Genomic DNA, 15,648 nt, shown 5'->3' with positions numbered 1-15,648 from the left:
TGGGTACCTACAATTTATATAGCAGCTTTTCACAACGTGTGAGGTTGTATGTAAACAATCAACTTCCTCTCAAATTAAAAACAATACTCTTTGAATATTGCAGTCATCCAATTAATTCTTAGTATAGGATCCATTTTCTCGCCCATACTTTAAGGAAAAAAGTATATGTGTTCTTGCTCTCCCATTAATATTTTCTTTTAAATTATTTCTAGATTATATATCCTTTAATTATAGTAAAATTAAGTGCTTATAAGGTTCAATATCTTAAAATTAGTCAAATTGTTGTTAGTGTGAACTTTTCCATTTTATTTTGGCTGGGAAATGCGACTAGAAGCCAGAGGTTAGAAGCCAGAAGACTACAGGTGGCATGAAGGAGAGAGAAAAGGAGAGAGAGGCGCTACTCACCAAACCACGCCTGCTGGTCTCCTTGAACTTCTATGGCTAAGCCAAAGTCTGCCAATTTCACAGCTGCTCCCTTGGATTTGCTAGCTAAAAGCAAATTCTCAGGCTTTATTTAGAAAGAAAAAAAGAGAGACTGAAGTGAGAACCTATTTTAAGTGACTATTCAAAACTAACATTTTATAGGATTAGGAAAAAAAAAAAGTCATGCACTGTTATCTCTCTCGGAGACTGCCATTCCTAAATCCCAGGGAAAACATAGTTAGAAAGTGATTAAAAATTCTCATGTGTGCAGGCTTCAGACAGATGCATGCATGTACTGGGGAGATACTTGATAGAAGATAGAATACAGTTGGGGAGAGACCAAATGAGTGAAAGCAGCTGTCTTGACCTGCTCACATGTTCCACCGACCGCCCAAGGTTCACACTTGGCCACAGACATTGACTTAGAAGCCTAACAGAGAGCAGACATTTTCAGCAGAAGGAAACTTGGCAAAATGATAACAAGAGTTGGACCAATCTACAGACATTTGGCAAATGAAACTTGCAAATTGAATCCTAGTTAACTTCAAGAGTTTGGACCCAAATGTAGTGATTTTGATTTCTCAATGTTTCCAAACAATTTCTGCACAAATTCTGGACACTTTGAATTATGAATTAAAATTGCTGTCTTTAAGAATCTGTTTATTCTTAAAGGCAGAAAGAGTATACTACTATTTGCCAAATGTTATAGCTAGCTTTTTTCTTTACAAGCCAGCTTTTAAAACATAATTTACATTTCTTCAAAGTATGACTCAAAGCATTACTTATATACTTAGGCTCCCATCTCAGAACACCATGAGAAAGACACGTTTTTATTTTCTTGGGTATTTATCATTACTCAAACACTGATAATTCAGTCTTGGAATAAGGCTGTGTCTACACCACTGTTTCCCAACCAGTGCATCAGGACACATTAATACTTTGAAAATAAGCTCCAGGGCAAAGTATTCAATTTCCCTGGACTCCCTTTGTGGATTTTAAGAAATGATGGGAGAAGATGGTCAGGAAAAGAAGGCTGATTAACATACACAGCTAAGGGTATACAAACCCCAGCTATCTGGATGCATATATGGCTGGATTGGTGTATATATGGGAGAGTGGCTCAAAGTCTTCCTACTTTGGGATAAGAACCAGCGAATTTAGAGATGTGTCTCAGACTGGAAAAAGTTGGGGAACAATGGGCTCTACAAGTGCCAAAATGATTGTCTGAACATCTAAAAATTCAGTCAATCAGATTAATTTTCTTTATATGTTGACAAACAAGTAATTATATATATATTTTTTATCCAATTGGCTATTTTTTTCTTACTTGATTAGTTAATTCTGTTGGTTGTTTTGACCTTGTGTAAACACAGCCTAAACCAGTATTTAACTTACTAATTAAGCCAGCCATGCAAATTAGCAAAGACCCATAACCAGAGCTGGGAAGAAATTAGGTTAAATCTACAAGAAATCAGAGTGTGGGCAAGTAGGTTTTAATTGAGTACCAGACTTCTTCAGGCTACTGCTGCTCACTGCCATCAGATTCATCACTATTATGACGATCAGCGAATGTAAGAAAACTCTTGTTATTTTCTAGGGCTGATAGGGGTTTTGAACTGCCTCAGCACGAAACACGTAAATTAATTTGGAGTATGGAATGATGTCTCAAGAATATGAAAGATCTCCATGCTGAAATAACTTTCAGTAAAACCTAACATTCGAAATTATTTGGAACTCTGGTTGTTTTTCAGTATACTATAGGATCTAATCGCACTGAATTATTCACATTTGATATTTTATTTTTACAACTAAAATTTATGGTGTGCCACATTCAATATATTTTCAAGTTTGATCAAGAAGTAATTTCCAACTATTGATTTATGGAATAAATAACTTGGAGAAACTGCATCAAACTGTAAGCAATAGCTCATTCTATTTCTTTGTGAACTTCCCATTCAAAAGCATTGAGATGTCATGGATTTCTACAAATACACATCTGTCTTAATTTGTCAACCATAGACTCATTAAAAAAAAAAGAGTTCCAATCATTTTAGACATCACAGCTATTTTAGGTCTTTTCAGTCAAGTGGTATTGAAGTTTGCTGAGCAAATGCCAGTGTCATTAGTGAATAAACATTTAAAAAAATTGAACGTGTTTTTTTTACTCTTAGCACTAAATAAAAAAGCTCTGGGCAGGGCTGTGTGCATTATGCCCTTAAACACCAAGTATCTGCCGATTCAGAAGAAATGGAATGCCTTAGAGTTTTATCATGCATGACCTATGAAGGACTGGGGCAAACATTCATAACTAGAGATGACCTAGAAGACCTCACTGTAGGGCCTGTGAGTCATCCAGGAAAATAATAAATCCGTCTGGATTAGTGTTTTACTTTATACCCATGACGACTGTTCAGCTGCAGTTATGTACAGGAAAAGGCAGGGCTATTTCAAGGTGATTGTATAGATTTAAAAATTAATAGCACTGAAATGATTTCTTGTTTATGTATATCTTTCAGGCAACCCTAAAATACAGAATTATGGAATGAAAACTGAAAAATTCGGATAATCATTGACTTTATTAAAGGACTATTTGCTTTTTGATGTTTTGTCACAAGATTGCTTTAAATGGCAGCTCCGACAAAACATTAAAAATATCGTAAGTTTTATTTCCATATAGCTCTTTGGAATACATCAGTTGGGATAGTCCTGTTATGATTTGTGAGGGTATAGGAGGCTTAATCACCAAGACTTCCTAAAGCCACATTTGAACCGGGACAGGCAATTCTGATTTTCTTGATTCACTATCACTCATAAAGCCTCCAACTTAAAAAATATGTTGTACTACAAAATTTCATTGGCAAGGTTATTTAAATTCTGAATGCCTACAGAAAGGACGATAATTTGTCTACTCTTCCACCAAAGTTGAAAGAATAGAATCTCTCCCCTAATCTGGGACTACCTCCTTAGAAAGGGTCACCCCTACACACATATCTGTTACTATTCCACTGTTTTGATTTTCTAAGATGAACGAGACAGGTGAGAGCAGAAACACAGGGCTTCCAATGCAGCCACAGTTGACCACGGGACAGAGCACCGTGAGAGGAACCGCAGCACGACAATCTGGAAAGAATGTGAACATGCGGGTTCCTGTCCTGGCCCTGCCTGTTAACTCTGTGGACTCGGGCAACTCACAGACTCTTGGAGCTAATTAATTAGTTCCTTCATCTCTCAAATGAACATTATAAAGCTACTGAATTATATCTTGTATCAGTATCTATGGAATGATAAAGTCCAGTGGGATCTCTGTCCCCTGTAGCGACAATACACACATTAGTGATTAGCTATTCTATTCCCCTGCAGCTGGCCATTTCGATGTGCAGAATATTTAATATTTGTAATGCGTGCTCCTAACTTGAGAAATGTCTGTATTAATGATGACAACTTAAATACAATCTGTTATGTCAGTCTTTCTATATTGAGACGATCTCTAAACTCTTACAAAGCAATCACTTTTTAGGTTGGTTTCTAAATAGAGCCTACGGACATTCTCACACATAGGTTCCTTCCCTACTCCATTGCTTCGGAATGATGCAGGATTTTCCACGACATCTGGTCTCAGTGTCAACAACCATTTATAGCATATCAGCTGTAATGAGCAGCAACTGTTTGCAAGTTTTGTTCTGCACTTCCATATGGATACAATGGCAACTTCTTTCAATGTGATTCAAGATTTTCTTGAAACAGTTCAAATACCTCAAAGTAAACAGGCAAGTTGTTGAACTGGAAGAGACTTGGCAAATAAAATAACTCAAACCCTCAGTTTCTAAATGAGGTAGGGAGGTCCAAAAAAATGAAGCCAGAACTCGAAGCTAGATTTCCTAATTCCTTCTTTTTAAACTTGTGATACGTGCCAATCGACCAAGAGGTTGAAAGAAGATAAAAAGAAAAAAAATAAACATGTGATACTGAGGAAATGCCTCCTATTGCATAAAAAAAAAATGGTTCATTTTCAAAAGGTAGTTCATTTGGTAGATATTTTTAGAAGAATTTGAAGTACCCCAAAATATTTACTACCATCTCCAAAACTTATGAAAAAGACATAGTTTTAACCTTGCTTCTCCAATTATCATGATCTTTATTAAGGAACTGATCTGGAAAAGGCAATGACCATCTTTAGCATTAGTCATATCACAGGTTTATCTGTGAACATATGTGATAACTATCTACAAGACTCAACCATTAGGAATATATGCCTGAAATCACGTGTATTGGACTTCTTTTTAATTTTTGAACATTACAAAAACAAATTATTAATTTTATTTTTCTATATTATTTGATTCTTACATTCCCTGGATATTATTTTTTAAGGAATAGAAACTGACTTTAAAATTTCTTTCCTCTATTGGAAAATTTCAATATCTGAACAGGAAGTTAATCTTTCATTCTCTGCTTTGGTGTGTTTTCAGTCACTTCTCCTCTGCCAAAGAAGGTGTGAACAAAGTTCCCAGAAATAAACAGATTTTTTTTTTTTTTTAGTTTTGCATGAATTGAAAGCTTGAAGTTTTACACGAACTGAAAAGCTTGGAGGTCAAACTCACTTGTTTCATTTGTTCACATGGTACAAGTGATTTTAGCTTTCATTTTTGTATGAAATGAATGCCTGAACTCATGTACAAGGAGTTTCTACCTGACACACGTGCTGTAAGTCTGCAACCAGGAAGTACTATTTCTATTGCCATGCATATGTGAGCAAGATCATAAAAGTCATTCTGTATTCCATTCCTGTTTCTTGATTCACTTCTACAGTATTGGCAGACACTGTCCTGTAGACCGAAAGAACCAGAGTGTAGCTCCAATGGGACTGTGCCAATGACCTGCTTCTCCACTGTCTGACATGCACTAGGCACTCCTGAAAAAAACACTAGAATGACTAAATGAATTAGTGAATTTATCGTGAACGTAGTTTGTTTCTAAAATATCTAGACATACATTATACACAAATGATGTGTTCTTTAAACTTTTATCTAAACATGGTTCTGAGAAAAGTAGAATACTTGTGATTTTATAATTATTGAAAGTGTAGAATTCGCAATTTGACATATTTACTATTCACGGCTTAACAAAGGTTAACTGAATGTTTCTTATTTTTTTCCCTTCAGAAAACTAATTTCTTTCTACTCTGGTAATAAATTTAATTTATTCCCATAAAATAGTCTTTAAAATCCCCCATAGCTCCAGAATTATTCTCTTCATTAAAATACCTACTGTCTATCACATATCCATCCATCTGTCCAATTACTTCTCCATTAAGCAGTGCTGTTCTGCAGAAGGGAGTCTAATAGGAAGGGCAGCATTCTCTGCTAAGGCAATTCACAGGGCGTCAGTTTCTTGCTCCAGGATTCAGTTGCGTGCATGAAGCCTCCTATCCAGGTTGCTGCTCACAAAGTATCTCAGTAACCATTTCTGATATACCTGAACCGAAGAAATCTTACTATTTTGTGTGAAATATAGTTACGTGAAAAGCACAGCTATGTAACTGTCTCCTTTTACTTACTTCTGTCAACTGGTTCACAGAAATTGTGTTCTCCAGGTTTGTAAATGAGAAAACACACCTGACCTGATACTCTTTTATTTCTTGTGACATTGAAAATTGTCACTGTTACTGCAACCTCTCTTTGACCTACTGTTTCTCTGGATGTAGTACCTGTGTGATGCACTTCCTCCTTCCTGGAAGGAACATTACCAGTACATTTTCCACATATGTATTTTGAGACCATCTTTAACTCAATGGCCAGGAGGGTCCCATGCTCACAAGGTCTGTTCTTGTTTTACTCTGGAATACATGCTCACAGCTAAAACAGTGTCTTAGCAGTTGCTCAAAAAATGTTTGATGAATGTGTATTCTTTCCTTTTTATACCTGAATTTTAAACCACTGGTTCACAAATATCCAACACTGCTCCTTATAAACAATCTATTTTTAAGCACCCCAAACTGATTGTCTTGATGTAGCCTAAATTAAATGTGGCAAATGCATTTCATTCTTCTCTATGTCTCATTTTCCAAAGGCTGTGGCCAATGCCACCTCACTGATTTCCTAAATTGGAAATTTTTACTTTATACACCAGTCTATTTGCCAAATTATGTTTTGGCCCCTACTCCACATTATATCTTAAATATACCTTATTTTTTTATTATTAATGACATAGATTTTGTATATTTCTGGACAATCCAGAGGCAGGACTATTTTAACCTTTTGATTTACTAAACTTAGAACCATTTTCCCAAACAATTCTTCCTGTTGCTAGCAAAATTATTTTCCTATCATCGTTTTGATCTATTCTTTGGTCTCTGTAAAGGTTTTCAATTCATCTAACTAACTGAATTGAGAAGTAGTAGTGAGCAAGCATGCAGACTTGGAATCAAATTGCTTGGGTACAAATCATCTTACTAGCTGAGTAACCTTAAAGAAGTTCTTTCACTTCTGGTTGCTAAATTTTCCCTTATGTAATATGGGGATGACTACAGTGCCTTACTCATAAAGTTGTGAAGATTCATATGATAACACAGTACAAGGTAAGTGGTAACTGTTTGACAGCATCTCTTACCATTTTTATTATTAAGGTCCTATATTGATCCAAACCCTGCCAAAGACTACAGTGGTATCCCTGAACTATAGCACTATAATTATACAACCACTGCTAGATCTCCCTAATATTACCTGAATCTACATCAACTGGCCCGCCATTGGTTACATCTTAGACAAAAGGCTGTGGTCCTTGTATGCACTGGGTACTGCCTGGTGCTGACTGATGCTCTTGCTTTATTCTCATATCCCGCTACCCTGAATCTTCTCCTATAGCTTGTTTCTGGGACATTGCCAAATTGCCTGCTGTACCTCAGCCTTGTTTATAGGTCCTTATAATTTTCCATCTGGTGATTCCTTTCACAGATATGGACAAATTAAACTATGTGCATTAAACATCTGAATTGTACATGAATTAACATAAGAATTGGGATACGGAAACAAAAATACGTGGCATAAAAATAATCAGGGTAACTCCTTTTTAAAGCCTGGTAATAAGAAATTTCAGCAGGTGATCTCCTTTTTCATTTTACTCTATGGTAAATATGTTATTACAAGCAATATCTTTATCGGAGTATACACCATGGGTATGAAAGGCACCGAACAAAGCCAGAGATTTAATACTCTCAAGGTATGCATAAACGGCCGCTGACATGCAAGTTTTGGATGCTCTCAGTATGTTTATGAAACAGCTCACTGAAGCAAGCACTGAGAACCAGATTCAACTGAAGTCTACCCAAGGCAGCAATTTAACAGAAACTAGGATAACGATTACAAAAATTATAACAAGCTCTCTTGAAAGTTCATTTCTGTCCTCTCCCAAAATCAGAATAAAAATGGAGAGCAAAAGTACCTTTCCCCCTGAAAGAAATCTGATGGGCAATGCAGCAGGCTCTTTCTGTCAGCGATTAGTCTCCCTAGAAATCACCTGCTTGAGTTTTTAATTAGTGACTTTAGCTCCTGTGTCAGAAAATATATTTTTCTTCACATGCCCTGGGCCCACTGACATCTCTGACTAAAGTTCCAGTCCGTGAAGGGGCTCAGTGGAGTCTGGGCACTTAGAGAAGCCCCACATTATGGTTCCACAAAATACAACTTTAAAGTCATGGAAGAGAGTTCTCATTTTTCATGCTTGGCTTTCAGAGCACACTTACGGTTATATGGTGTGGAGTAAAATATTTCAAGTGACAAGCTGATAAAATAGAGTATTTGATAAAATAGCACAAATAATATGCACATCCACATATGTTCACTTAAAAGAAAAGTGGCGCTGTGGGTTCCAAGTGGTAACAAAAGGGGCTCTGTCTATATGTGGCTAGTAAGGGACTTTTGAGGTGACTGCAGAAGACATGAATTTTCAAAGGAACATACTATTTTTCCTTTATCCTAATGGGTAAATTTGGTAAGTGCTAGCAGACACACATAGTCCTATTTTGGCTCTTCAACAGAATATGATCTTAACCATATCTTTGCTTTTAATCGTTAAAGCTCTCGGAATCAACTGAAATCAAAAGAACATTCCAGAAAACTAAGGCAATGTTTTGCTTACAAATCACATCTTCATGTAACTAGAACATTACATGACTGGAAACTATAGATTTATAATTGATTCTAACTAGAAAAGTCTGCACGTGCGCATAGTCTGGGTCTTCCCACTGCACACACAGTTTTAGACATTTTAAATTCCCCTTTGCCAGCTTTGTCCTAATGCCTGGAAAATGCTGAGGTTGCAAACAAAAAATGGAAATATATGGTGTTCACGTTTGCTATCTCACTCATCCATTAGCTTTCTTTCATTGAAATTTCTAGCCCTTCACTATTTCTCTGAAATTCCACAAATAAAACTAGAATGCTGGGAGAAGGGGGACAGAAAATTAATTAAAATGTATTCTCTTTGTGAACTATTTGATTTCTAAATGATTTAAAAATCTGTTGTCCTCAAGGGTATCAGAAGCCGAGTGAAATCTTCAAAGTATTAGTAGGCATTCAAACAACATTACAAATACAGGGATGTAAATATGTATTTGCTACATAAATATTATTTGATGATAAAATTTGTTTTACTTTTTTTCATCTGCATTTTTAAAAGGCACTAGCATCTTGGCCCCTAGGAATGTGAATAAACAAAGATCTAAGAAGTCTCAGTGCCCTCAGAATTCCTAGGACTAATGTTAAGGGAAAGAGAATATAAGAGCTCAAAATGGGGTTTTTAGCACCCAGACACTCTGGCTTAAAGTGTGGCTTTCTACTGCATAACTTTAATTTCTAATCACTTCCTAATTTTGATGAGTATTTACATTACGTTAGGTATATACAGTGTGCATATAAAATGATATGTTTTATTAATGTCCATAGAACAAATTTATAATGAAGCAGAGATCAACAGTCCTCCTGAAAGTCGCATTAAATCCTATTCCATTGCTAGGAGGAAGAAAACATAGCGACCTATTTACTGCAGACATTAGGAGGCTATTTCTCTCTGGCTGTCTAGGGATTTATATGACATGTCTTGAGTGTGTACTGGAGAAGCGATGAAATGCGAGGCCGTGGTGAGGGAAAGTGCCTGAGTAATGTGTTGGAGTGAGTCCACACAACTCCGTTGCTTATATTTTTACCTTCACAGGCACAACTGCAGCTGAACAGTCATTAGGAGCTGTGCGGTGGTTTGTCTTCTCCAAGGGCATTACTCACCTTCAGGTCGCGATGGACCACGCCCATCTGATGGCAGTGTAGCACAGCCTCCAGGATCTGCTGAATGCAATGACTGCATGCAAACACCAGGGGGCGTGTGTTAGTTCCAAGCGTACACTCACTGTCTGTACACCCTCAGCGAGACTGGGTTACGGTGCAGAGCCAGCGGACAACCGGGCTTGTATCGTGCCACCTTCAGCAATGTAAACACATTGCTCGAGCAGAGCGACTACTACCTCAGAGCAGTGAGGATCTTGCCAGACGTGAGCCAGAATGTGGACCCACTTGTCCTAGAAAAATCCATTTTGAAAATACTTCATTCCATTCAGGAGCTCACTTCCTGGTTATAAATTCTTCCGGGAAATGAACTGGAACACAGATACAATCTTTGTAGCTGTTGTCCTCAGCTTCCACTCCCATGCACAAACACTGTTTCCTGATTCTCACCCATTTTTCCAGGATCATTCTAAAAGCTGTCACCTTAGCAAGCAAGGCACCATCCAGGTTAAATTAGGATACATTAATGAATTTTTGATAAATCATTAACTTTTTGTACTTTAATTTAGCTGGCAATTATTATCTCTTGCCTAAGGGTTCGTCAGACTCAAATGGAGCAATGCGTAACCAGTTGTTCTGCTACAGCAACCCATGGTCTCAGAACAGAAGTGGTGTTTAAATCTACAGGCGCACATACATCACAGGCCAAGTTTATCTCCAGGCAAATGCTGGACGACTCAAGAAAGCCTGCCCCCAAACCTCCTCTGGAGTTTGCTGTTTGGAAACTTAACAAGTTGTGTTCTTAATATTGCCCTTTCCTTTTTGCTATGATGTATATTTAGCCTGTAGATGAGCAAACTGAAAGAGGCATCATGCATTATCATTTCATCATTTATTCATTTTAGGAAAAAGTTGGGAAAGGCAAGGGAACCATTTAAAATACCCACCCTCTGCCCTTTCCCCAGAAAAAAACAAAATAAAACTCCTTTGATTCAGATTTATGGACTCCATATACTGACCTTCAGGTCCCTGTGAACTATGCCATTTAGGTGACAATGATTTACACTTTCTAGAATCTGCTGTATACAATGACTGCAAAGATACAAGGGCAGAATGGAAGGGAGAACATTTTAAAGGCACATAATCACATTGAATACAAAATAAAATGAAAGTTCAAACGGAACAAACAAACAAACAAAAATTATATTCTTCACAGTTTTTTTTTTAGCTTTACACTGGAATTAAAGAATGCTGAATAAAGCTAATTCTGGTTCTAACAAAAATGACATCCAACATAGAATTTGTGACATGTTCAGACAAAACAATTTGAGCTGTGTTTTTTTCATTGTAAGTCTACAAACGAAACCATGTTGATACAGGTGTTGAAATTTCCATTATCTAGAAGGAAAAATTTATAAATAATTCCCATAATGTTCTGGGAAATTTTTTTAGAGATTAAAATGTCCAGGTATTTCTTATACACATCTAAACTGTTTAAAATCTGAGGTCACAATTAAACATAGGTGTTGAAACAAGAGGGTAAACACAGATGAAGTGGCGGGTGAAACGAGGGTCAAAAAAAAATGGAGGGAGACATTTACCGCTTTGACTGAGAGTGTTGCTTTTTGCAAAATATATAATAGGAAAACGAATACAAGTCTCCAGTATTACAGGGGGAATTTAAAGTAAACCTGTGCATAAAATAAACCCTTCTTTCGTATAAGAATACTCTGGGGAAGGGCTAGGAAGCTTACAAAAGATAAATAAATAAAATCTCAAAATCCCCTGGGGCACTGGTGATTGTTCACCCCATGTCCACACACTTCAGTGAAGGGAAACTTGCGCTTATTACTATGTCAAAAGGCACATTTTATGCTATCCTTATTAAAGGCTCACTGATGTCGAATAGACCGCTAACTAAATTAGAGAGGAGAAATCGCTGATCAGCACCTATAAGGTCCCATGAGTTGTCATCTGACACACAATAAGGTAGAACATTACACTGATGAATTTGGTACGAGTTCACTGTGTAGTTCAAATACAAGTACATACAGAACCAAATTTATTCAATCAAGGATGATGCAGACATTTTAATAAGGACATTTTCAACCATTTAACAGAAAACAGTATTACTCTAAAGGAAATTCTTGAACTAAAAAAAACCCATCATTTGATTTATTACAATGTAAATATCACAAAATTGATCATGATTGTGATTTCTAGCTCTAACTCTATTAACAGTACCACAAAAGAGCCTTACATTGGTTGTTGTTGACTGCTTAGCTTATTTGAGTATTGGTTTATTTTTAAACCATAGGATGGACCCTTTTCCCCTTTATAATAATGTTTGCTGTATACTACTTTTTAGGAATATTTCTCTTTCTTTTCTCAAACCACAAGCATACATTATTGGGCCTAGGGAACAAAAGCAAATAAAGAAGTAAACAATAATTCATATTAAATCAACTTTACCATTTTTTACTAGTGAGGATGGATTCAATTCTTAAATTCTTAACTAGTAAGAAAATAGACTTTCACAATTTTTTTGACTAATATCCTCTTTATGCTTGCAGTTAGCAAGAGAATGTTTCTTTTCCTTGATTTTGTGGGAGACCTATCCTAAAAATGTCCTATGGTTAATTCTCAAACTTAATATAAGCAAGCATATTAAATGATCCAATCCAAAGGGTCTGTCCTATTATCTATAGGGCTCTTTAACAGTGAAAATAGACTTTATTTTAATTTCAACCAATATTTTTCAAGCATCCTGTTTAACATAACTTTGAAAGGCAAAAATAAATGAAATTCCCTAACTTGTTTACCACTTTGATTAAAATTATTATTCTCTCTTGACAGATGGGCAAATAGCTCCTTCCAAGGCTGCTCTGAGGCCCCCTATGGGGCCCTAATGTGAGGATTTGGGGACATCTGAGCAAGTGATGATTCACTCATCATAGTATTAGTGACGCAGAACTTTCTAGTTGACTTTGGCAGTAAAAAGAAAAAAAAAGAGGCCCATTGAAAAATTAGAGTGTAGTCCTGTATAGATAGATTCACAGAGTTCCCTAAATAACAGCACTAAACCAAGAAGAGAAATTAGAAATTTAGAAGTGAGTCTATGTATGCATGTGCTACTTGGAGGGATGGGGAACCCCAGTATCTGCTGAGGGTCAGGCTATGGTGGGATTAGCAAACTTTAGGAAGCTCTGAAAGCATTAGAGAGTGGGAACGGAGGGTCATTAACTGAATGTTCACAACATTCCATTTACATTGCTAATAATGAGCTAATTGCTCTTGATTAGATTTTTCAAAAGAAATGACAGTTACAGAGCATGTATAAGGAATGCTGAGGAACAGTAACACCATGCAGTCTATAAGTAATATCTAAGCAAGTGGATTAATGTTACTTCCCCCCAAAAATGTTGCTTTTGGGTAGCTTAAGAAGTTTCAAATTAGACAAAATCTTAGCCTTTTTTAAACTTCTGTAAAGATTTCGCCCATTAACAAGATTGAAAAGTTACTCTTGAACCTCTGAAATACCTAAACAAATATTTTTCAAGTCAGAATTCCAAGGGTTTTAATGAAATTTCCAAAGAGTTAAATAGTTAATAATAATGCTTTGAAAAGACCACTGAGGCTTTTTTAGTCTGTTTTCTGAATAGATAACTCACTGTTCAGTGGAACTTTCTGTGATGATGGAAATGCTCTGTGTCTGATCTGTCCAGTTGGGAGCCACCAGCCACTTGTGGCTATTAAGCAGTTGGAATGTGGTTAGCCCAACTAAGAACTGAATTTTTAATGTTATTTAACTTTAATTAATTGGAATTGAAATTGAAATAGCCATGTGACTAGTGACAGTCCCAGCTATCACTGGGACTAGTGGATCTCAAGTTTTGATCTCTGATCTTTGCTTAAAAAAGTACTTTTTAGCAGAAGACATTCCAGTTAGGTGGGGTTTTTTGTCTGTTGTGATTGTTTTCTTTAAACATGTATTCTAACTATAGATGCTTGATAAAAATAAAGTTTAGACCAGATTCATAGAATTTTTTTCTCTAAGAATCATCCTCGAGATCTTGAAAGAGAGAAACATCAGTTAAAAGGGACTCATCATGAGAAGAAGTCCAAGATGGCTTTACGGAATTTCCATGTATTTAACTGTCATGATGCATTTGTAAAGAAACATATTGAACGATGATTGAATGTTGAGTCCTGTATCTTTCCAAGAGCAAGTCACTTACCTGGCATCAGCTTCGCTGTAATATTCTCTTGCCACTATATCTTCAAACAGTTCCCCTCCAGTAACTCTGTGAAGATAAACAAGATAATCAACATTTAAAAAGAAGAAAAACTTAGGCATCCATAGGTTTGCAACTTGTGTTCATAAAGAATTTTGTTCTTAGATTAGTTTTAAAATGATCAAAACAAAGTATTTTAAACATCATGAGACTTACTGTTTGCTAAATCAAATCTCTATTAATGTAAACATTTCCATTTTTTCTGTTTGTCTTTATATCACTAGATCCTGAAATCACAATTTTATGTATGCCATAAATATAGTCAGTCAGCAATATCTTTTACAGAAAATGGTCTTATAAAAGTTTTCATTTCAATTCTCCAAATGTGAATTGATGTCTGAAAAAATGTACAGTTCAGTTTAGAAACGTGCTGAACAAAAGGACAATGGTACACATCACAGCTGTTAAGTATGAGTTTGTAGGCCTATCTCTCTTTTTCCCCTTGCAAACACATGCATATAAATATACATACTTTTCTCACAAAAGTGTAAATAATTAAGCTGGTTACATTTTTCATTTTGCATTAAATCATGGACACCATTTCATATCAAAAGTGTTTTTCCCTATTTAACACAACATAGCAATGAGCAGAGATATGCATGCTTGTATGCTCACGAATGTACATATATACTTTTGCATATTTGAGGGCATTTCTAGAAGAGATATTCTTAGAAGTAAAATTTCTGGGTCAAAGAGTACCCACATTTAAAATTTTCTTGGGAAGACAGGGCAAATTGCCTTCTGAAATGGTTTTACCCCAACACTGTGAAGGTACCCACAGGTCCAAATCATTACTAATAACAGTTATTATCAATCAATAAAAACACCTGATTGTAAAAAAAGTAATCTCATGTTATTATGAATTTTTTGATTATTAGTGAGGTGGACCATTTTCTCATGTATTTATCAACCATTTCTTCCTCTACTGTGATCTGGCTTGATTTTAAAAGGAAATTGCATCTTTGGGTTTTAACCTTGTGATAGCTACCATCTGCTGAGCGCTTATAATGTGCCACAGTGCACTGAGCATTATATTAACTCATAAATCCTGTCATTTACCCTCAGAGGTGGGGTTTATCATTAGCCCAGTTTATTGATGAGAAAATGGAGGTTCAGAAAGATTAACTAACTTGCCCAAAATGACAGAGCTTTTGGTGGCACAGGAAAGGTATCCACTTCACAGACCATGCCCTCAACCATTACGCAGTGCAGCCTTTCCAATAATTACGTTGCCAATTTTTCCAGTTTAGAAAGCATGAGCCATTTGAAAAAGCATGACGCAAGGTACAAAGTTTCACCTATGAACATTACAGAGTGAGATAAAATGACTGTAAGAAGTTTTTCTTTTTTGTTCTCGTTTGCTCTTATGTTTTATTAAGTTTTGCAACATCACCAAGGGATAGCACATTCCAGAGATCACCAGCTATTACTCCCTTCTCTGTTCTCCTTCTCTAACAAATAACGACATGATACTAAAAACTATAAATTTTTCTGAATGTTTATGCAACCTCCATTGCACTCTGAATACTTTTAAGTCCTTTACCGTCACTATTTCCAATTCCATTACTTTTCCATATAAAATGTGTACCTAAAATTATCATATAAATCTTCATACAGGCTTGTTCTGAAAGCCATGATTACATGTCCATGTAATTTCA

At 36.1% G+C, this 15,648-nt stretch overlaps 1 protein-coding gene across 1 annotated transcript in view; it reads right to left on the bottom strand.

Annotated features, from left to right (window-relative positions):
* CAMK2D (calcium/calmodulin-dependent protein kinase II delta) overlaps positions 1-15,648 on the bottom strand; it is a 274,275-nt gene that overhangs the window by 91,151 nt on the left and 167,476 nt on the right. Inside the window, exons 5-7 of the mRNA XM_012655072.1 lie at positions 13,934-13,999; positions 10,715-10,787; positions 406-508 (exon numbers count right to left, since the gene is read on the bottom strand). Coding sequence (XP_012510526.1) covers positions 406-508; positions 10,715-10,787; positions 13,934-13,999 — 242 coding nt within the window. The remainder of the gene's footprint in view (positions 1-405; positions 509-10,714; positions 10,788-13,933; positions 14,000-15,648) is intronic.

This window comes from Propithecus coquereli, unplaced genomic scaffold (genome assembly GCF_000956105.1).
Source record: "Propithecus coquereli isolate 6110/MARCELLA unplaced genomic scaffold, Pcoq_1.0 Scaffold46, whole genome shotgun sequence".
NCBI classification, from domain to species: domain Eukaryota; kingdom Metazoa; phylum Chordata; class Mammalia; order Primates; family Indriidae; genus Propithecus; species Propithecus coquereli.
This window is presented reverse-complemented; position numbering and strand designations above follow the sequence as displayed.